A 24,221-nucleotide genomic window follows, 5' to 3' on the forward strand; every position below is an offset into this window, starting at 1 on the left:
GAAATATGTATATTCCTCTTTGAAATAGTTAAGTAAGCTCAGGAATTTGAGACACAGACTGTTGACTATAGCTGTGTGTATCACTTTGCAGATCTAAAAGGGTAATATTACACACATAGTCATGGTCTAACTATATAATATGAATGTCATTGTCTACCTGAGGTAGCCTGCTCTTTTCCAAAATCATTATAACTACATATATTTTCAATTTTATTTATCTTTTTAAAGAGTCAATTGTCGGTAATACTTTTTCTAAGTATAATAATTTGTTGTATGTACATGAGTACATGGTAGCTGTCTTGAGACAGCAGGAAAGGGCACCAGATCCATTACATAAGGTTGTGAGCCACAATGTGTTTTCCGGGATTTGAACTCAGGACCTATGGAAGAGCAGACTATACTTCTGTTTTGTTTTGTTTTTGTTTTTTGTTTTTTGTTTTTTGATTTTTTTTTTTTGAGACAGGGTTTCTCTGTGTAGCCCTGGCTGTCCTAGAACTCACTCTGTAGAGCAGGCTGGCCTCGAACTCAGAGATTCGCCTGCCTCTGCTTCCCAGAGTACTGGGATTATAGGCGTGCACTACCACCGCCTGGCTCAGACTATACTTTTAATCACTGAGATCTCTCCAGCCTGTTGGTAATATATTTTCCCTTTTTTAAAATCACCTGTGATTAGCAGCTGGCTCCTCCCCTTTGAGTGGAGTTCCTCTGTGCTCACCAGATCACAGCTACCAGCTTGTCTGTGCTACCATTACAGCAATGAGTAGGTTTTTCCTCTTATCCCTGCATGAATCAAAGTGGAAAATATTCATAGCACAATTCGACTTTCAGTGGAGTGAAAATCTGTTCAACACATGGAATGGTTAGCAGAATATTGACAATTAAAGAGTGATTTTGCTGGGCGGTGGTTGTGCACGCCTGTAATCCCAGCACTCTGGGAGGCAGAGGCAGGCAGATTTCTGAGTTCAAGGCCAGCCTAGTCTACAGAGTGAGTTCCAGGACAGCCAGGGTTATACAGAAAAACCCTGTTGCGAAAAAAACAAATAAAAAAATATTTAAAAAATAAAATAAAATAAAAATTAAAAAAGAGTGGTTTTATGAAACAAAGTATTACTTGTAACTTTAAACTATAACTGCTTTTCACCTGGTGTGTATGGGACAACCCAGAGAGAGAAGCAGAGAGAGAACAAACACTGTGGAGCACTCTTGTTAGCCAGGACAGCTTCCTCAGTGCGAGTATTAAAAAACAAACAAGCAAAAAGCAAAACAAAGCATAAATACTTCCAACTGTGCTAGTAAAGATAAAAAGAATTGAAAAAATGTATATATGTACTTAGAAAGTTAATGTATTAAAAATGAATCATAGGCCTTGATCCACTTAGTCCAAAACTGCTGCTTACCAATGGAAAGGTGAAAATGACAGCAGTGTCTCAGTCCATGTGACTGGATGTATCACTTGGGGTTTACAAAATAAAACAACTTAAAAAGAAACATTTTAATGGCAGAAACAAAAACAAACAGAATACTGAACATGATAACCAGAGACTGGAATACAAGTCAAAGAGTCACAACACATGTCTAATTTTCTTTATGTAGATAGGCTGCAACCAGAAGCTGTTGCCTATATTAAAGATGGATCTCATCACCACAAAAGATTCAGAATAAAGAAGGGTTTTCCCACTTCAAAAGCTGTAATTAAACTAAAACCTCCACAGTAGTCTCTGGTTTTCTATTAAGTCCATAAGTAGTCAACTTGACTATCAGGAATAACTATTGCAACTTCCAACACAGAGCAGCAGAGGAAGATTTTTTTTTAGTATTTTTATTTATTTACATACTTCTTTATTATTTATTTACATATTTATTTAATATTTGCAGAGATCGGAAGACATTTCTAAAGCAACAATTTGATTTTTAAAAAAAGAAAAAGAAAAAGGAAGCATTGAGATTATACCCAGGGTTACTGGGTATGTTCACATACAGGTTTGCTTGCTCCTAAATATACTTAGTTAAAACCTAGTCTGATCATGGCCACAGCATAAAAGGTTATTTAAGTATTTTCATATCAAAGTCATTCAGAAACATGTATACATTATAAAAAGGATAGGCAGAAATTAATCTGAATGTGCATCTTCAGCAGGCCATGATACCTAATTAATGATGTGTGATCTAACAAATAGATGCATCTTGGCCATGATTTCTCATAAAAGGACAGGATAAAATTGAGACAACATTGATAAAATGTCACTGATCGGCACTGTGAACACTTTTCTTAGAGAAAGAGCTTTGCTGTGCTCTTCTAACCTCAGAATGAGGAGGGTTTGCCTCTCAGAACACTGCCTCAATGGAAAGCCACAGCTGCTTCCAATGAGGACATAAATATCTCATTTAACTAGAAATGATGCTGTAAGTCTCAGACTCTGACAATACTGAATGTAAATCAGTTTCTTTTAAGGTTTATCTCTATACATGGAAGTTCACCTGCATGTGTCTCTGTGAATTACCAACAGAATCCAAAGTGCTTGGGAATTTACCTACAGCAAATGCTTAAGTACTGTGTGTTATATGGGGAAGAATCCTGTGTCCTCTGTAACAACACCCATTGCTATTATTTCCCAGACAAAATGTGAGTCACTTTTTATATAATATTTACCATTGTATATTTTAATAAAAATATTTTTGGTCTCTGTTCCCCTTAATCTTCTCTAAAGGCCTTCCAAAAATTTTCCAAGCTGATTTGTTTTCTATTAAGTATATACATTTTTGAATGCACAAATATATGAATAAAATTGTCTGAGAACATTGTTTTTTGTTTTTGGGGGGGTTTGTTTTTGTCCCCACGCCCCAGACAGGGTTTCTCTGTATAGCCCTGGCTATCCTGGAACTCACTCTGTAGACCAGGCTTGCCTTGAACTCAGAAATCTGCCTGCCTCTGCCTCCCGGAGTGCTTGGATTACAGGCGTGCGCCACCACCGCCTGGCTGAGAACATTTTATTGTGTGCATATATAATGTTTCAGGATGGTCCATGTTGCACTGAATAGTCACATAGGGAGGTCATCATTCCCTGAGGGTAATTCTTACAATTGCTCAAGATTTTCACTCTTTAATGAAGAAGGTGATATTGGGGGCAAAGTTGCACACATTGGTCACTATGGAAATATTAATATGTAGAAATATTAATCATACAGAGGCCTCACCTCAATGGAGTAGAAAACAATACCTGCAATAAATCCAAAAGGCTCGGAATGGAGGTTAATGAGATGACGGCCTCATTGCTATCTGAAGGCACACCTTACATACTTTTATCTATCGAAAAAGATGTTAGCATCTGTAGAGGGAATATATGAGACTCTTCCTTTCCTTGTTAAGTATCCTTCCTTAGGGCAAATGTTCAGTTCTCTTTACATCAGGTTGACCTCTATTAGTAATAGACTACATTAAATTTTAGGTTTTTTTATATATAGAACCCATTCTCACAGTCACATGCACTTTATACAATGGGTTCTATGTAGACCAAATATAAACTATATCTTGTACTTAGATAAGAACAGATTTATAGCACTAAGTGACTAAGTGAAGAAATTAGAAGCTGGGCAGTGGTGGTGCATGCCTGTAATCCCAGCACTCTGGGAGGCAGAGGCAGGCAGATTTCTGAGTTTGAGGCCAGCCTGGTCTACAGAGTGAACTCCAGGACAGCCAGGGCGATACAGAGAAACCTTGTCTCGAAAAAAAAAACCAGAGAGAGAGAGAGAGAGAGAGAGAGAGAGAGAGAGAGAGAGAGAGAGAGAGAAGCAAGCTCACCAAAAAGAAGTGTAGAAGGAAGGAAATACTCAAAATTAGTGCTGAAATCAGTCAAATAGAAACAAAGAAAACCTACAAAAAATCGATGAAACCAAGAGCTGGTCCTTTAAGAAGCCAAACTAAGAAAGAGAAAAAAAAGACAGTATTCAAAGTAACAAAATCATTAATGAAACGAGAGACATTACAACTGACACTGAGGAAACTAAAAGAGTCAATAGGTCTTATGTCAAAAGACTGTACTACACAAATCAGAAAATCTTAATGAAGACATTTTCTAGACAGACAAACAAAAATATATCAAGATCAGTTAAATAATTTAAAAAGTCCTATATCACATAAAGACATACAAATCCTCATTAAAGTCTCCTCTTCAAAATTACCTATAAAAAAACAAAGAAACTGAAAGGATAGAAAATAATACAGCCTAACTCTAATGACCCCAAGAAGTCAGAAGTTTAAATTGCTATCTTGCTTTGTTAAAAACTAGGTAAAAGGTCACAGTCCAGAGCCCGTCCTTTAAGAGCTAGGCCTTGAACAGGTGATCCTGGCCCCATAAGGTAACTGGAAAAGAGCTAATTATTTCCTTATCTTGCTTCTGTAAACTCCTTACGCCATTACCCACACCCAGGAGTTCACCCAGCTATAGACCTCCAGGAAAATAGGAAACTAATTGGTCCAGGGAGTGCAGGCTCTGATAATTTAAACTATTTGGTCTAAAAACTATAGAGTGGTACAAATCGATTGGTCTGCACTACTCGGGCTCTTGATGCTAAGGAATGATTGGTTTATGATTTGCGGGCTTTGTTGTCAACTTATAAGAGCTGTCGCAATTCTGCACTAGGGGTCCACAGTCCTCTATCCCTGTGCGGTGTATGGCTGTGGAACCCAGAATTCTGGAATAAAAGAAATCCTCATGCTATTGCATCGAGACCGTTTCTTGCGAGTGATTTGGGTGTTGCCTTCTGAGGTGTGGGGTGCTGAAAAGCCCATTTAAAACCTGGGGACCAGTGATAGAGAATTCTCAACAAAGAAACCTTGAATGGCTGAGAAGCACTTAAAGAAATGTTCACCATTGTCAATAATCAGAGAAATGTAAAACAAAATGACCCTGAGAGTCCAACTTACTCCTACCAGAATGTCAAAAGTAAATAAATAAATAAATAAATAAATAAATAAATAAATAAATAAAACAGAAACAAAACCCTCAAAGGACAGGACAAGGTGGCCAGGATGTGTAGCAAGGTATGCACTCCTCCATAGTTGGTGTGTTTGCAAACTAGTACAGACACTCTAGAAAACAATCTGCAAGTTAATCAGAAAAATGAAACTAGTTCTAGCTAAGGTCTAACTACAATGCTCCTGGACATATACCCAGAAGATTCTGCACAATTCCACAAGGACATGGGCTTTATTATGTTCAGGACAGCCTGATTCATTATAGCTAGAAACAGATTTGTACCTTATCTGAAGAACATGATTACATAATACAATGCTATTCAGCTACCAAAATAAAGACATCATCAATTTTGCAGGCACATGGGTGGAAATAGAAAATATTATCCTGAGTGAGATACCCCAGACCAAAAGACATGCAAAGTATGTAGTAACTGAAAGGGATATATTTTTTTCTTTCAGTTTTCTGAGACAGGGTTTCTCTGTGTAGCCCTGGCTGTCCTGGAACTTGCTCTGTAGACCAGGCTGGCCTCGAACTCAGATATCTGTCTGCCTCTGCCTCCAGGAGTGCTGGTATTACAGGCATGCGAGGACGATGCCACCATTGCCTGGCTGCACCTGTCTTCAGACACTAGAAGAGGGCATCAGATCCCATTACAGATGGTTGTGAGCCATCATGTGGTTGCTGGGAATTGACCTCAGGACCTCTGGAAGAGCAGTCAGTGCTCTTAACCACTGAGCCATCTCTCCAGCCCTTTTTATGTTGTTGGTGCTTTCTGGTGTTTGTTTGTTTGTTTGTTTGTTTTTGTTTTTATCACCACCTCCAGACATTACTGTCAGAACCTCTCTCTAAGCCAAGTCTGGTCTTACTCGCATATCTGTAACATATACCATGTTTCCCACATGAGATCCCAGGCTTGTTGAGCCACAGGAATACTACTGTATTTCCCACACTATTCCCACTTTTACACTCACTCCCACTGCAAATTTACACCTTTAAACACTGCAAGGATTTCCTAATATCTCGATGGTGACTACATCTCTGAGAGCCTCAAGGGTCCTGGTTAGTTGACCATGCTGGTCTTCCTGTGGAATTCCTATACCATTTGGGGACCTCAGTTCTTCCATCTAATCTTCCACAAGGGTCCCATGCTCCATCCACTGTTTGCCTGGGAGCAACATCTGTCTGACTCACCTGTAGAAGAGAGCCTTTCAGTGGAAAGGCATGCTAGACTAACATCTGTAAGCATAACAGAGAAAGCATTGGTGTTTGCCCATACGATGCCTGGAAAGTTGGGCCAATTATTAGTTGTCCATTCCCTCAGGGTCTGCTCCTTCCCCTCAAGTCTCTGCACTACTTGAGGTCATGATAAATTTTGGGGTTGAAAGATCTGTGGATGGATTCATGCTAAAAGAAATGTAAAAACTCCTTAGATAGTACTACAAAAAGCCTATACTCAACAAAACTGGAAATACTAGATTAAATGGATGCTTTTCTAGAAAGATATCAGATACCAAAGTTAATCAGAATCATATAAACTGTAAGACTTGGGGAGACTTAACTTATCGGAGAACCCCTGAAGGAACACAATGGAGATGGTGAAAGGATAGAAAATACAGCCTAACTCTCTAATGACCCCAAGAAGTCAGAAGTTTAAAATGCTATCTAGCTCCAAAGAAGCTCTAACTCCAGCCTTCTAAGGATCCTGAAACACTTCACATTCCAGAGCGCTTTGTTAGAAACTAGGTGAAAGGTTGCATTCCAGAGCCAACCCTTTTTTAAGTGCTGGGCAATAAGGCCTTGACTAGGTGATCCTGGCCCTGTAAGGTAACTGGAAATGAGCTAATTATCTGCTTATCGCTTCTGTAAATTGCTTACTTACTCCCCTCCAGGAGTTCATGCAGCTATAGACCTCCAAGAAAATAGGAAACTTATTGGTCCGCAAAACGCAGGCTCTGATAATTTAAACTGATTGGCCTAAAAACTAGGGAGTGGTACAAATTGATTGGCTCGCACTTTGCGGGCTCTCGATGCTAAGGAATGATTGGTTTGTGATTCTCAGGCTTTGTTGTAAACCTCCCCCCCCACCCCCCGCCCCCGAGACAGGGTTTCTCTATGTAGCCCTGGCTGTCCTGGAACTCACTCTGTAGACCAGGCTGGCCTTGAACTTAGAAATCTGCCTACCTCTGCCTCCCAAGTGCTGGAATTACAGGCGTGCACCACCATGCCTAGTTTGTTGTAAACTTATAAAAGGTGTCCCAATTCTGTGCTCGGGGCCCACAGTCCTCTACCCCTCTCGATGTGCGACTGTGGACCCCAGAGCCTCTGGAATAAAAATCCTCATGTTATTGCATCAAGACCATATCTCGTGAGTGATATGGGTGTAGCCTTCCAAGGCATGGGGCGCTGGGGCACCCTCAGTTTTTGGGAAGTCTTACAATGGGAATCAATGCAGAAAGCAAGAGGAATTTAATCTAGCATGCTCTAGCCGCCCTGCACATGCTGAGAGAACGACCACACACAGCCCACTGTAAGGGCCTTTTAACAGTCCTCTGGAAAGCCACCATTAGGCACAATGTGATTGGCAGAACAGTGTTACCTTTAAACTAGTTTGTTGTTAGGGGATGAGGTAGGTGGCCAACAGTCTTGAAATAAATCTGGGCTTCCCTTACCTCCAGGGACCTTCCTGTGGTCTGTGGAATGTAATGTAGCTCACCCTTCTGGGAGGGGCAAGTATAGCCTGACCTTTGCAAAACTCCTGAGCCATGCCTTTCAAAACCATCTAAATAGTCTCTTAACCTCTAAGAAAATAATAGAAGCAGTCATTAAAAGTCTCACAACAACAACAATAACAACAACAACAACAAAAGCCCAGAGCCAGATGGCTTTCATGCAGAATTCTGTCAGACCATCAAAGATGACTTGATATCAATACTTCTTAAGCTAGTTCACAAAATTGAGGCAGAATGACTACAGAATTCATTTCATGAGTCCACAGTTATTCTGATACCTCAACAACATGAAGACCCAAAAAGAGAGAGAGCTTCAGACCAACTGCCCTTACGAATGTTGGTGCATGAATAAACAATAAAATTCTCACAAATCAAATCCAAGAACACTTCCAAATGAACATTAACCATGATGAAGTATGCTTCATCGGAAGGATGCAAGGATTGTTTAATAAATGGAAATCCATAAATGTAATCCACTATATCAACAAATTCAAAGAAAAAGAAAAAGAAATCACATGATCATCTCATTAGATACTCACAAAACCTTGGACAAAATAAAACACCACATAACGTTAAAAGGCTTGGTAAGATCAGAAATTCAAGGCATATGCCTAAACATACTAAAAGCAATAGGTAACAAACCAATAGCCAACATGAAATTTAATGAAGAGAAACTTGAAGCAATTCCACTAAAATCTGGGACAAGACAAGGCTGCCCACTCTCTATTTATTCAATATAGTAGGCAAAGTTGGATCTACTAAAATTAGACTGAAATGGTGGTCAAATGGATAGAAATTGAAAGGAAAGAAGTTGAGATATCATTATTTGTGGATGATATGATAATATACATAAGTGACCCCAAAAATGCTACCAGAGAATTTGTACAGCTGATAAACAAGTTAACCAAAGTGGTCGATATAAGATTAATTCAAGGGCTGGAGAGATAGCTAAGTAGTTATGAACACTGACTATTCTTTTAGAGGTCCTGAGGTCATTTTTCACCAACCAGTCTGTGCCTCCCAATATGGTGTGTCTGAAGACAGCTATAGTGTACTCAGGTATATGCTTCAGACAAGGGGGAAAACAGTCATTTTTTTCATCAACATATTAAAACAGAAGTCTTGAGCCGGGCATGGTGGCGCATGCCTGTAATCACAGCACTTCTGAGGCGGAGGCAGGTGGATTTCTGAGTTCAAGGCAAGCCTGGTCTACAGAGTGAGTTCCAGGACAGCCAGGACTCCACAGAGAAACCCTGTCTCAAAAAATAAAATAAAATAAAATAAAATAAAATAAAATAAAACAGAAGTCTCTAGGTGACATAATAAAATTCTTTTTTACTAAAACATTTTGGGCCAGTTCTGTGTAAATTAAATCATCCTCAGCACCAATGTTTACCATTTTCCTGCTAGTATGCTCTATTAAACCCTATTTAAATCATTCCAGGATTTTCCAAATCTACCTTCTCAAAATCAGTATTCTGACAAATCAAAGCATAGACTGGCCTATCACAGCAGTAAGTCACTCTCTGTACCACCTTATGTATTAATTAGGTCTTCCATTACTACCATAGCAACCCTTATAAAGCATAACAATTAATTGGGGCTGACTTAAATGTTAAGAATAGCAGTTCCATCTATTATCATGGTAAAAAGCATGGCATTAACCAGGGAGACATCACCACGGTGATGCTGAGAGTTCTACACATTGTTTGTGTAAGACACAGAAAAGAAAAGAGTCTTTCAGGAAGCTGGGAAGAGGGTATCATTGCCCACCTTCAGAGTGACGAGACCACACCCACTCCAACAAGATCAAACTTCCTAATGTTTTCTGGGCTAAACATATTCAAACCACCACACATCCATCCATCCATCCACGTCTATTCTACTTCTCTTTCCTAAGGATATCTAACCCTCTTCCAAGAACCTCACTTTATAGCTAACCTTTGTTGTCCATGGATAGAAGCGTTCATATCTCTGACATATAGGACTTGTCATTCTAGCTAAAACAGAGAGAGAGAGAGAGAGAGAGAGAGAGAGAGAGAGAGAGAGAGAGAGAGAGAGAGAGAGAGAAATGGAATATATATTGAAAAGCAAGAAGTCAAAGTATCAATATTTACAAGTGCTTTGATGGTGTGCATAAGATACCCCACAAGTATTACCAACTGAATTCCTATGGCTGAAAAAGACCTTCAGGAAAGTGTCTCGATACATCCCAAACACCCCTCCACCAAATTAGTAGTCCTCTTTTATCCAAACAATAAATTAACTGACAAAGAAATTTTGGAAAGAGCACTTTACAAAAGACACAAGTATATCACATTGTCACTGAAATCAAGCAAGTGGAATGAATGTTTGAAAAAATATCAGCTAGGCATGGTGGCGCATGCCTGTAGTTCTCTTAGTTTCTACTCGATTGATTTCTTGTTTATTTCCTGCCATCTATGCCTCTTGGGTGGATTTGCTTCTGTTTGTTTTTTAGCTCTCAGGTTTGCTGTTTAACTGCTAGACTATGCCTTCTCAAGCTTCTTTTTTGAGGCCCTCGGAGCTATGAGTTATCTTCTTATTACTGCTTTCATGTGCCCCATAAGTTTTGGTACATTATGCCTTTATTTCCATTAAATTCTAAAAAGTCTATAATTTCTTTATTTCTTCCCTGTCCAAGTTATTATTGAGGAGAGAGTTGTTCAGCTTACTTGTGTCTGTCGGTTTTCTGCTGTTTTCATTGTTATTGAAGACCAGCCTTAGACTGTGGTGAGATTATAGAGTACATGGCATTGTTTAATCTTCTTGTGTCATTTGAGAATTGTTTTGTGAGTGATTATGTGGTAAATTTTGTAGAATGTATAGTGAGGTGCTCAGAAAAAGGAATATTCTTTAGTGTGTTCTATAGAACTAAAATCTGTTAAATCTATTTTGTTATAGCTTCTGTTAGTTTCAGTGTGTCCCTGCTTAGTTTGTTTCCATGTTCAGTCCATTGGTTAGAGTAGGATGTTTAAGTTTCTCACTATTACTGTGTGAGGTTCAATGTGTGCTTTAAGTTTTAGTAAAGATAGTTTTGTGAATGTGGGCATCCTTGCATTTGCAGCATAGATGGTCAGAATTGAGAATAAATCTTGGTAGATTTTTTTCCTTTGATGAGTATGAAGTATATTTCCTAATCTATTTTGATAACTTTCAGATGAAAGTTGGTTTTTTATATATTAGAATGGTGACCACACCTTGTTTCTTGAGACCATTTGTTTGGAAAAAGGCTTTTCTAGTCTTTTACTCTGAGGTAGTATCCATCTTTGTCACTGAGGTTCATTTTCTATATGCAGCAAATTGCTTGGTCCTGTTAACATATCTAGTTTGTTATTCTATGTGTTTTTACTGGGGAATCCAATCCACTGATGTTGAGGTATATTAAGGACCAATCATTGTTGCTTCCTGGATTTGTTTGATTGCTAGAGGAAGAATTATGTTTGTGAGGCTATCTTCTTTTGGGTTTGTAAAAAAAAAATTTCTTCCTTTATCTTGGGTGTAGTTTCCTACCTGTGATAGAATTTTCAATCTTTTATCCTTTTGAGGGCTGTATTTCTGGAAAGATATTGTTAAAATTAGGTTTTGTCATGAAATACCTTTGTATCTCCAACTATGGTAATTGGGAATTCTGCTGGGTAGAGTACCCTGAGCTCGCAATTTTTATTTCTCCTAGGCTACATGTGACATCTGGCCAAGATCTTCTGGGCTTAACAGTCTCTCTTGAGAAGTCTGGTGTAATTCTAATAGGTCTACATTTATATATTATATGACCTCTTTCCCTTTAATATTCTTTTTTGTTCTGTGCATTTATTGTTTTGCTTATTTTTTGATGGGTGGAATTTTTTTCTGGTCCAATCTATTTGGAGTTCTTTAGGCTTCTTGTATGGGTTTTTCTTTCTTTAGTTTAAGTTTTCTTCAATAATTTTATGGAAGTTGTTTACTGGCCCAGTCAGGTGGGAATGTATGCTTTCTTCTATACCTATTATTCTTAGGTTTGGTCTTTTCATTGTGTCCTGGATTTCTGGATATTTAGGTTAGGAGCTTTATGCATGCTACATATTCTTTGATTGTTCTGTCAGTGTTTTCTATGGTATCATCTACACCTGAGAGATGTAGAGAATACTGAGAATACATCTATTGTATTCTGTTGATGATATCTGCAACTGTCCCTTGTTCTTTCCCTAGATTTACTATCTCCACTGTTGTCTCCCTTTTTGATTTCTTTGTTGTATCTATTTCCTTTTTTAGATCCTGGATGTTTTTTTTCAATTCTTTTACTTGTTTGGTTGTCTTTTCCTGTATTTCTTTAAGGGATTCATGTTTCCTGTTTAAGGTATTCTATGTTTTTAACTGTGTTCGCCTGTATTTCTTTAAGGGTGTTATTTATGTCATTCTATGTCCTCTATCATTATCATGAGATGTGAGTTTATATCAGAATATTGCTTTTCAGGTGTTCTGGGGTATCCAGTCCTTGATGTGGTGGAGAATGGGGTTCTGATAATGCCAATTAGCCTTGTTTTCTGCTGGTTATGTTCTTCGGTTTGCCTCTGGCCATCTGCTTATGTCTGGTGTTAGCTGGTCTGGATGTCTCTGACTGGAGATTGTCTCTCCTGTGGGCCTGGGAGCTTGTGAGCCTAGGTGTGTCAGCACTCCTGGGGGACAAGTGATTTCTGGGTAGGATTCTGGTCTGGAGAGCTGTGGCACAGGGTGAGCTCCCTGGCCTAGGGTGTTATTTTCATCTAATAATATGAGGATCATGTTCTTTAAGAGTCATCATGTTTTGTTTTCATTTGTAGATATATGTTGCATTTTGTTTCCTCTTTTCTGCTTTTATTAAAGTTCTTGATAATGAAATGTACATTCATATGTTATATAGGTTTGATATAGATTTAAAAGTTGATTTTAATAATGATTTATTTCATCTATCAGTCTTTGATTAAAGAGTCATAATTGTTGTCTATAGTGTGTTCAGAATTGTATAACATTTTTGTATCTGATACACTAAATTTTTATTAGAATAAGAATATTTGAAACAATGAATATTTCTCTGGCAAGTGTTCTTCCCACTATCCAATGACCACACAATTATTCATGAAGGAAAGAGAACTTCAGACTGATTTATCTCATTAATACTGATGTAAAAATACTCAAAATATTCATAAACCGAATTTGGGAATACACCACAAATAGCATGCATCATGATCAAGTACGTTGCATTCCAGAGGATCTTTCTGTTCTCTCTTTTTTTTTTAAAGATTTTATTTATTTTATGTATGTGAGTACACTGTCGCTGTCTTCAGACACACCAGAAGATGGCATCAGGTGCCATTACAGATGGCTGTGAGCCACCATGTAGTTGCTGGGATTTGAACTCAGGACCACTGGAAGAGCAGCCGGTGCTCTTAACTGCCGAGCCAACTCTCCAGGCCCCAGATGATCTTTCAATATATAAAAATCCTCCAAGGTAATCTACCATAAATGAACTAAACAATAAAAATCACATGATTATCTCAGTAGATGATGAGAAAGATTTTGACAATATCCAACAAACCTTCGTTTTAACGGTATTAGAGAGACCAGGGATCCAGTCACAGATTAAACAAAATGAAAGACAAGTACATCACGCTGACTTCAGAAAACCAATTTGATTCTGAAACACTTAGTATATCTCAATCTCTGGCACTTGAATTTAATTCTACCACTGATTGTGAGGAAATACTAACTCCAATAAAATTAAGTCAATTTTTTATGAAGATTGTATTATACCAATTCATCACATAATGAGCTTCAAACAAAGGGTTATTAATATGAGAATTTTGTTTTATTTTTCAAAACAGGGTTTCTCTGTGTAGCCCTGACTGTCCAGGAACTCATTGTGTAGTCCAGGCTGGCCTCAAAGTCAGAAATGCACCTGCCTCTGTCTCCCAAGTACTGGGAATAAAGATGTGAGCTACGACTGCCGTGTAGAATATGAGACATTTTATCCTGTCGAAAATAAAGTCAGTAATCAATCCATCAACTTGAACACAGTTATATATAGCCATAGTATGAAATATAATGAAAACTATTAAATCTCTAGATGTAAAGCGGTCTGTAATTTTATTCTGAATCTTCTCTATGACACTAAATGTCTACACATATTTAAAGAAGTTATTTCTACAATACAATCAGACTCCTGATACATTGAATAATAGTAAACATAAACTTGACCAAGTTCCCAAGTGCCCTCTCTATAATCCTGGCTAGCAGGAAACTGCCTATTGTTAAATGTGATATTAGAAACATGTTGACAGCATGGGCTGCAAAGACAACTTGATATAATAACTTGTATATTCAATACCTTTTGACTTCAATAAGACTGAAACATTACTGAACAGGTGGGTTATTTTCCAATAATTCTTTAGTGAATTTTTTTTACAAAGACAAATAAGAAATTTGTATCATTTATATGATTGCCCGGTGAGATAATCCTGATATTGCACAAGAATGGAATATTGGTCAGTGTTTCTGTGTCATCTTTATATTTTGAAAGATATTTTGTTTTCTTAGATCTCAGAAGAGTAAGCTAACTTGAATAGTAATATAAGGAATTTGTCAAGGTTTGCAGTTGCTTATGCCTTCTTTTTTCTTCGATGAGGGATATTGTAGTGCAGGCTCTCCCACATTTTTTACAGTCTCAAGATTTACCTCCAGTATGGATTGTGCGGTCAGTTTTAAGATTACAGATATTCGTAAATACTTTCTAGATTCTTTATAGTTTTTACGCTTTACTCCTATAGATATTATGGTATATACTAAAAACCAGCTGAGACATTCAGCCACATGGACTGGACCACTACTGGATTCTTCAACTTCTCATTGCTACAGAGTTATTGTTGGAATAGTTGGCTCCCAGTCTGTGAGCCATTCTAATAAATCCACTTTAGGCATACATAGACTGCACCTGGGTTTGTTTGTTTTTTTTGTTTGTTTTGGTTTCTTTTTGTACTTATCTACTGAGGAATACACAATAGAATAATAGATAATAGCACAACAATAGAGCTTCAGGTGAAAAGTATCTGCAATTGACCTGAACCCAACATGAAGCTACAATACAAACTCTTGTTTCTTAAACTCTCTTTAATTGGGCGTATTCTGGGCATTTTGCACATGTGAGACAGATTGTCCACTGCACAGCATCTTTAGTGATATGCTTGATTCCAGTAGCAATAAGAGGAAATGCCTACAGAGAGCAGAGGAAGCACAGGCAAGAATGGAAGCCCTGACATCCCAGAACAAGGTCACCGCCCACAAAGGGGAGGAGCTGGCAGCTCTGAGCAGGTGAGTCACGTGGTGGCTGCTCCGAGAGGCTGGCGTGGAGGCTATCGGAAAACAGGAGCAATTGCTACCAAAATACATATTTCTAAGAATCTAGAATATGTGTGCATCTAGACTGGAAACCCGTGCCTGGAACCAGTTAATTTCTGTTCAGTTATGTGCGGAGTTACTTGTACACTCTCTTACCCTGAGGACGTTGCGCCTGTCACTCAAGACTCACTGGCCAATCACGGCGTCCAGATTGGGCTGCCAGTCATCCGAGGAGGCGGGTCCTTCCGGAATCCATTCCGCAGGTTCCTTGCAATTGAGCTTGTGGAGGTGATTTGTTCCATTTGCGCTCACCGTTCTGCTGGATGCTGTGCGGGAAGCTCAGGCGAGCTCTGAGGAGGCGACATGGTGAGGATGTGGTCACTTCCCACAGAGGTGAGGAGCGGGGCTGGTGTGGGTCCTGCCGAGGGCTGGGTCGGACTGCAGCTGGAGGCAGGCGGCGGTGAGAACACCTCCCGGTTTCAGCGGCTTCTGGACCCCGCGGTGGCCTCTGGATGACGTCACTGTCTGGGCTGAATGTTTACAAACAATTCAGAACAGGAGCCTGGGTGCAGAAGCACCCGTGGCAGGATGCCAATGGCAGACAGGCTTGGCTCCTTTCGCATATTTTACAAGCTCTTCTCTTGGCATTTAAGCATTTTGGTTGTGATTCATTTGCAGTTAGTTTTGTCTAAATAGTCATAGGTATCTCATGTATTGGGTGAATGAAAGCACATTCTTTCAATATTTCTGCGTATTGTTTTTTCAAGAGACAACCAAAAAAATTATGGATTAGCATTAGAAGTGCTGCATCCTGAGTCTTTTAACCTGGATCCCAGTCTCAAGCTCTACCCTGCTAAACATCGTAATTCATTACTTAAATGGCAGTACCACAAGACAGTTTTAAAATTACTCATTTTAGACACGTAATGTACTGTCCTTTTCAGTAAAAGGAAAAGTACTCGCATGCGGAGCTTGATGTCTGCCCTCAGACCGGAACTGGAAGAACAGTTTACTGTGTACACTGCAGGGGGAAACAGTGTAGACAATAGCTAGCTCACACAGTGATCTTTAAGAGAATCATCTGCAGGGGTCAGCATTATGAAGAAGGTCCTGATGGGGCAAAGTGAGTGATTTTGTAATTCCCTAGCATTTATTAAGTCATGCACGTCTATAAAAATAATCCAGATTGGTGTGTATTCACCTTGGGGAGGTTATGTGCAACCAAACTTCATTGATCTAGTTAAGTCCACTCAGAAACTTGACTCAGAGGAGCTGGCTATAGCTATGTGTGTCAGGTTACAGATTTCAACAGCTAATGTTGTATATAACGACAGGATCAAGGATTATCTTATTGATACCATTTCCCTACCAGGGAATGGCCTCCTCTTTTTGAAAGACACTATTCCTGTGAGTACTTTTAATAATATCTTTCTTTGTAAGAAGTTAATTGTTGATAACACTTTTTAAGTTCCATTTGCATAGAGTATAACTGCTCTGATCATCTGAGGCTTTTTCTGTTCTTCAGTGTCTCTGGAGAATTAAGTATTTTATTAGTTTTGACAAGTGACATGATTATTTGTTTCCCTTTAGAGGAATTTCTTCTGTAGCTCAGGCTTGCCTTTTGCTATGCAATTTCTTTGAACACCTAATCCTGTGTCTGCTATTCAGTGCCTGAAGAGAAGCATGTAAATTCTTCCAGGCTGAGTGGGCCCTGACTGATTAATGAGAGAGAGAGAGAGAGAGAGAGAGAGAGAGAGAGAGAGAGAGAGAGAGATTTGAAAGATACCCAACTATCTCCACGGATTTCTTGGGGAAATTATACATAAAGAGTGACTTTAGTAAGAATTGATTGCACTGACCAACTTTGAAAATGGTGTAATCACAGCAACCAAAGGGAGGGGAGGAATGATGGAGATAGCTTTCTTTCCTTGAAAATAGCTTCTATTATCTGTGAATACTAATGTCATCAATGGTAGATGATCAATAAAAGTCCAAACTTGAAAAGTTTTGGGGCTCACAAAACAAGGCAATCAAGAATCTACAGAAGGCAATGAATTAATTTTTAGAGACGAAATATCTGTAGGTACACACATTCAACCAACAGTTAAGTTCTTGACGAATTGTCTGCGCCTAGTAAAAGTGTTGCTATTACAATTTTACTGTGAATATTGGAATAGAAAAAGTATGAGGAATCCCTGGTCTGTTTTAGTACATAGGTCTAATACTTGGATAATTTTCAACCATAAAGCATATTTCAATGTTTAAAACTAAATTTGGATTTTTTTTTTCCTGAGACAGGGTTTCTCTGTGTAGCCCTGGCTGTCCTGGAACTCACTCTGTAGACCACGCAGGGCTCGAACTCAGAAATCCGCCTGCCTCTGCCTCCCAAGTGCTGGCATTAAAGGCGTGCGCCACCACTGCCCAGCAAATTTGGATATCATAATTAACTCATTTAGTCTTCTGCTTTCTCACTGTTGGTAAGTCTCAAACCCCTGCACAAATGGCTTGGGTGCCTATTTAACAAATCAGAACAGGCCAAGAAGTCAGTGTCTCCCCAAGTCCCCTTGGCTCTGCCTGTTACAGTGTATGGCTGTTAAAACACCCTGGATCCCAGGGGTTGGGCTGCACCTCGCCCTGCTCCCCTTCTTCATGTAACCCATCCATAATTGTTAGAATATCTTTTTCATCTCTCATTTTCCACCTCATCTCTTAGTCTTGCTCTCCTCTCCTCTCCATCCTCTCTTCCTATGGCTCTGGTTCCAGTTGACCCCGGATACTCTAAGGTGTCCCTGTCTCTAACTCTGCTCTCCCGTGTGTCTGCAATAAACTTTCTCCTCCACCATGTCTGCGAGCAGCCATGTTCCTTTCCTTTCCTTTCTTTTTCCTTTCACCTCCCATTAACCACTCCTTTTTTCACATTTGTGGCCATATCTATCCTCACTTGCTGTACCTTTTTGAATATAATTTATTTTGAATATTTAATTTAATTTGAATTTAATTTTTTGAATTTAATTGAATTACTGGCCACATGGTAGTGTTCATGGAAATATATTTCGGGGCACATAAGGAGTTTTGATTTTCAGAGGTTTTTCAGGTGTGCATGGTGCTTGGCACCAATAAATTGCTCTTCACCATTGTTTTGTGTGTGGGCTTCAGTTGTTATCCTGAAATTACAAAGACGTATGAGTGGCTGCAGAGACATAAAAACCATTTTGATCAACTGAATTCACAAAGACATCCGTAGACATTGAACCACTGTATTTGGAAGAGAGATCAGTAGATTTTGGTTTTTTGTTTTTTGTTTTTTGTTTTTTTCAGTTGTTAAAATCTGGAACATTAAGCATGACAGATGTTTAAAAAAAAAATCTGTTATGAAGTTGTCTATGAAAGGAAATTGTGAAAAGTTTCATGATTAGACAGAAACCATTCCATCCCAAGGGAGAATTCTCAGTGTAACTGTGGCCTCATAGAGTGGGTATTGTTTCTTCTGTTTTTATTTTGTGGAATAGTTTGAAGAATATTGGTATTAGGTCTCTTTTGAAGGTCTGATAGAATTTGGCACTATCTATATCTTCTGGTCCTGGGCTTTGTTTGTTTTTCTTGGGTATTTGCCTTTTTTTGGGGGGGGGTTGGGAGACTTTTATTTTTTTAATGTCTTTTTTTTTTTTAGGTTCATTTATTCATTTTATTTCTAATGAATACACCATTGCTCTCTTCAGACACAGCAGAAGAGGGCATCAGATCCCATTACAGGTGGTTATGAGCCACCATGTGGCTGCTGGGAATTGATCTCAGGACCTCTGGAAGAGCAGTCAGTGCTTTTATCTGCTGAACCATCTCTCTAGCCCGGTTAGGAGAGTTTTAGTGACTGCTTCTATTTCCATTAGGGTTATAAGACTGTTTAGATGGTTTAACTGATCCTGATTTAACTTTGGTACTTGGTATCTGTCTAGAAAATTATCCACTTCATTTCCAGTTTTGTTGACTAGTGGCTTTTGCAATAGGATCTGATTTTTTGTTTTAATTTCTTCAGTATATGTTGTTATGTATCCATTTTCATTTCTGAATTTGTTAATTTGGATATTGTCTCTGTGCCCTCTGGTTGCTCTGGCTAAGAGTTCATCTATCTTGTTCATTTTCTCAAAGAACCAGCTCCTGGTTTTGTTGATTCTTTGTATAGTTCTCTTGGTTTCTGCTTGGTTGATTTCAGCCCTGAGTTTGATTATTTCTTGCCATCCACTCCTTTTTGGTGTATTTGCTTCTCTTTGTTCCAGAGCTTCTATGTGTGCTGTTTAGCTGCTAGTGTATGCCTTCTCCAGTTTTTTGGGGTTTTTTTGGTTTTTTTTTTTTTTTTTTTTGAGGCCCCCAGAGCTATGAGTGTTCCTCTTAGCACTGCTTTCATTGTGTCCCATAAGTTTGGGTGTGTTTTGTCTTTATTTTCATTAAGTTCTCTAAAGTCTTTAATTCCTTTCTTCCTTGACCAAGTTATCTTTGAGTCAGATGTGGTTCAGCTTTCAAGTTTATGTGGGCTTCCTGTTCTGTTGCTATGGAAGACCAGTCTTAGTCCTTGGTGATCTGATAAGATGCATGGAATTAGTTCAGAGCTCTTGAAATATTGAGGCCTGTTTTGTGACCAATTATATGGTCAATTTTGGAGAGGTACTATGAGGTGCTGAGAATATGGTATATGCTTTTGTTTTAGGATGAAATGTTATATAGGTAACTTTTCAATCCATTTGTTTCATACCTTCTGTTACTTTTAATGTGTTTGTTTAGTTTGTTTTTCCATGATCAGTCCATTGGTGAGAGTGGAATGTTGAAGTCTCACTATTATTGTGTGAGGTGCAGTTTGTGCTTCGAGCTTTAGTAAGTTTCTTTTATGAATGTGAATGCCCTTGCATTTGGAGCATGGATATTCAGAATTGAGTGTTCATCTTGGTAGATTTTTCTTTTGATGAGTAAGAAGTGACCTTCCTTATCTTTTTTCATAACTTTTGGTTGAAAGTCAATTTCATTCAATATTTGAATGGCTACTCGGGACCATTTCCTTGGAAAATTGTTATTCAGACTTCTTTTTTTAACTTGGGCATTCCTTTGTGTGTGTGTGTGTGTTTGTGTGTGTGTGTGTGTGTGTATGTGTGTGTGTGTGTGTGTGTGTGTGTGTGTGAGAGAGAGAGAGAGAGAGAGAGAGAGAGAGAGAGAGAGAGAGAGAGAGCACATTTATGTTTCAAGACAGGGTTTCTCTGTGTAGCCCTGGCTGTCCTGGAACTCATTCTGTAGACCAGGCTGGCCTCCAACTCAGCAATCTGCCTGCCTCTGCCTCCCAAGCGCTGGGATTAAAGGCTTGCACCACCACTGTCCGGCTTGGGCATACCTTTTATTTTGAGCACTTCATTTACCAATGGGTAGCAACAGGTATAACCCATTTTCATCTTTGCATATGTGGGTTAGTCCAGTAAACATTATAAAGTTCAAATTAAAGCCTACAGCCAGGAAGCTGTACAAAAAAGAATGAATTAGTCTCTAGCTCGCCTTATAAGATTTCAACTTTTTTTTAAAGATTTATTTATCTATCTATCTATCTATCTATCTATCTATCTATTTATTTATTTATTTATTTATTTATTTATTTATACATACGAGTATACCGTTGCTCTCTTCAGACACACCAGAAGAGGGCATCAGATTCCATTACAGAAGGTTGTGAGCCACCATGTGGTTGCTGGGAATTGAACTCAGGACCCCTGGAAGAGGCAGTCGGGTGCTCTTAACCACTGAGCCATGTCCCCAGCCCCAGATTTCAACTTTTTAAAATGTCCCTTTCATATTGACATAAGCAGTACATTGAAAAATAGGTATGAAAGGATTTGAGAATCTTTTCTTTTTTGCTTCAGACTTAAAGATAACAATTTATTTTTTTATTGAATATAATCTTCATTTACACTTCAAATGCCAAATCCTTTCCCAGTTTCCCCACTCCCTGAATACCCCTGGCTAGTATCTGTCTTTGTCACAGAGGAGCATTTTCTGTATGCAGCAAAATGCTGGGTCTTGTTTACTTATCTAGTCTCTCAGACTATGTCTTTTTATTGGGGAACTGTGTCCACTGATGTTAAGGAAAAGTGATTGTTATTTCCAGTTATTGTTGTTGTTGGAGGTGGAATTATGTTTGGGTGGCTATCTTCTTTTGGGTTTGATAAAAGGAGGTCACTTTCTTGGTTTTTCTAGGGTGTAATTTCCCTTCCTGTGTTGGTGTTTTCTATCTATTATCCTTTGTAGTGCTGGCTTTGTGGAAAGATATTGTGTAAATTTATTTTTGTTGTGGAATATCTTGGTTTCTCTATCTATGGTAATTGATGGAGAAAGGGGAAATAGGGGCAGGGGGGATGAGATAGGGAGTTTCCTGGAGAAGGGAAACAGAGAAAGGGGATAACATTTGAAATGTAATTTAAGAAGATATCCAATTTACAAAATGTCTTATCATCTACATGAGAAGTGATTTTAAATATGAATCTTGCTTTTCCTGTGTGATGTGGTATCCAGGATTTGCTATGGTGGGATAACTGGGTTCAGATGATGCCAAGTTACCTTGGTTTCTGAAGCCTATGTTCTTGTGCTTCTTCTTGCCATCTGTTTATCTCTAGTGCTACCTGCACTCACTGTCTCTGACTGGAGCCTGTCCCTCCTCTTATCTTGGTTGTGTCAGAACTCTTCAGATACCAGTCAGTTGAAGCACACCTTTAATTCCAGCACTTGGGAAGCAGAGGCAGGCAGATTTCTGAGTTCGAGGCCAGCCTGGTATACAGAGTGAGAGTTCCAGGACAGCCAGGGCCACACAGAGAAACCCTGTCTCATAAAAAACAACAACAACAAAAAGAACTCTTCAGAATCCAGCTGACTCTGTGATGTTGTCATCCTGAGATCCTGGGTGTATCAGAGCTCCTGGGAGTCAAGCTGCCTCTGGGGTCCTGAAATCCTGGTGCCACCAAGCTCCTGAGATCCTGTGATCCTATGATCCTGGGCAGTTTAGATCCACCAACTCCTCTGGGTGTTGTGGAATTCAGTGCAGAGCTATCACCCAAGGTGTGCTCAAGGCACTGGCTCAGACTGGAAGGACTTAATGTATTATATGATGAAAGTGTCAATACTCTGTAACATTACAGATGTATTTTTTTTATTTGAATATTAATTGAAACATTAGATTTTCTTTTTTTTTTATTCGATATATTTTTTATTTACATTTCAAATGATTTCCCCTTTTCTGGTTCCCCACTCCCCGAAAGTCACATAAGCCCCCTTCCCTCCCTCTGTTCTCCCACCCATCCCTTCCCACTTCCCTGTTCTGGTTTTGTCTTATATTGCTACACTGGGTCTTTCCAGAATTAGGGGCCACTCCTCTGTTCTTCTTGTACCTCATTTGAAATGTGGATTATGTTTTGCATATTCCAGTTTTCCAAGCTAATATCCACTTATTAGTGAGTGCATACCATGATTGATCTTTTGAGACTGGGTTACCTCACTTAGTATGATGTTCTCCAGCTCCATCCATTTGCCTAAGAATTTCATGAATTCATTGTTTCTAATGGCTGAATTGTGTAGATTGTGTAGATCCATTGTGTAGATATACCACATTTTTTGCATCCATTCCTCTGTTGAGGGATACTTGTGTTCTTTCCAGCTTCTGGCTATTATAAATAGGGCTGCTATGAACATAGTGGAACATGTATCCTTATTACATGCTGGGGAATCCTCTAGGTATATGCCCAGGAGTGGTATAGCAGGATCTTTCGGAAGTGACATGCCCAGTTTTCTGAGGGACTGCCAGACTGATTTCCAGAGTGGTTGTACTATATTTTTAGAATTTAATGATCAGTTACCTCTGTAATTTCACTATTCCAACTACTGAAAAATAACCCAAGCAAATAACTTGAGTGTGTGTTCTGTTTTATGTATATGTACATATGTATATATGTACATGTACAAACACATACATATACATATATACATATGTACACACACACACACACACACACACACACACACACGCACACACGCACACACACACACACTTTGAAGTGTGCAAAACTGCTGAATTCCTAGATCAAACACGCCCTAGTTATGGACTTGTAGTGAACTCCTGCATGATGTTCACCCTGCACCCAAACAGAATGAGAACTGTATCTGTCAAATAACACTTTCCTTGTCTTCACTATTGTTTACTGTTGTTTTCCTTCTTCCATGAATTTTCAGTTAAGAAATTCAGAATTACTTTAATTGGAACTTGATTCTTCTCTTATACAGTGTACCAAGGCCACTGTTTCTCCTTCCTCCAGTCCTTTCACTTACCCCACCCTCTGCTATCCTGCTCTACCCTAGGTCCCCTCTCTTTCCTCTCTCCTCTCAAAACAAGACAGAGAAGCCATGGCGAAATCCCTCATTTTGAGCCTGGACATGGCAAACAAATAGGAAGAAAAGACCATCAAGATCAAGCAGAAGAATCAGAGATACACCTGTTCCCAGTGTGAGATGTTACTCAGGTGACCATGCTAATCGCCATAACATAGAGGAATGAGACCTAGCTAACACCCATGCCGGCCCCATTTTTGCCTAATAAGTCTATGTGAGGATTCCTGGAAATCCAGACACTATAAGGCATGGGTTCCCTATGATGTCCAGCTCCTCAAGTTAATCCAAATGCTGGTTGGCCACTGAAAAAAGTTTGTCACAACCTTGCTCAGCACATATTGCAGACTGGAGAGATTGAAGCTGGAGAGTTTACAGCTTGTCTTATGTCCAGGATTTTGTTTTTGTGGCCATGGAGTACCTTCTCTCCACAGAGAGTCTAGAACCAAGAGGTGAAGGCTCTGGGCCTGCACACATTTAATTTTCAGTTTTATTTAGCTGTGTCAAAATTGTCTTCAACAATGAGTCCCCAAGGACAGTTTTCTTTTCTTTTCTTTTCTTTTCTTTTCTTTTCTTTTCTTTTCTTTTCTTTTCTTTTCTCTTTTCTTTTCTTTTCTTTCCTTTCCTTTCCTTTCTTTCTTTTCTTCCTTCCTTCCTTCCTTCCTTCCTTCCTTTCTTTCTTTCTTTCTTTCTTTCTTTCTTTCTTTCTTTCTTTCTTTCTTTCTTTCTTTCTTTCTTTGTTTCT

The 24,221-nt window shown here is 38.9% G+C and overlaps 1 protein-coding gene across 10 annotated transcripts in view; it reads left to right on the forward strand.

Annotated features, from left to right (window-relative positions):
• The window catches only part of LOC127673655 (zinc finger protein 431-like), an 826,992-nt gene that overhangs the window by 59,994 nt on the left and 742,777 nt on the right, over positions 1–24,221 (forward strand). The window contains exon 2 of one of the 10 annotated variants that reach the window (XM_052169433.1): positions 16,408–16,480. The exons of 7 other annotated variants lie outside the window; for them this stretch is intronic. Coding sequence is in view for 1 of the 3 variants with exons in the window: in XM_052169437.1 (XP_052025397.1) it covers positions 15,437–15,466 (30 nt within the window). In the remaining 2 variants the exon portion in view is untranslated. Of the gene's footprint in view, positions 1–15,367; positions 15,467–16,407; positions 16,481–24,221 lie in introns of those variants that run through there. 2 more of the 10 variants (XM_052169437.1, XM_052169434.1) reach the window with 2 other exon arrangements.

The sequence above is a fragment of the Apodemus sylvaticus genome, chromosome 23, assembly GCF_947179515.1.
Source record: "Apodemus sylvaticus chromosome 23, mApoSyl1.1, whole genome shotgun sequence".
Lineage (NCBI taxonomy): Eukaryota > Metazoa > Chordata > Mammalia > Rodentia > Muridae > Apodemus > Apodemus sylvaticus.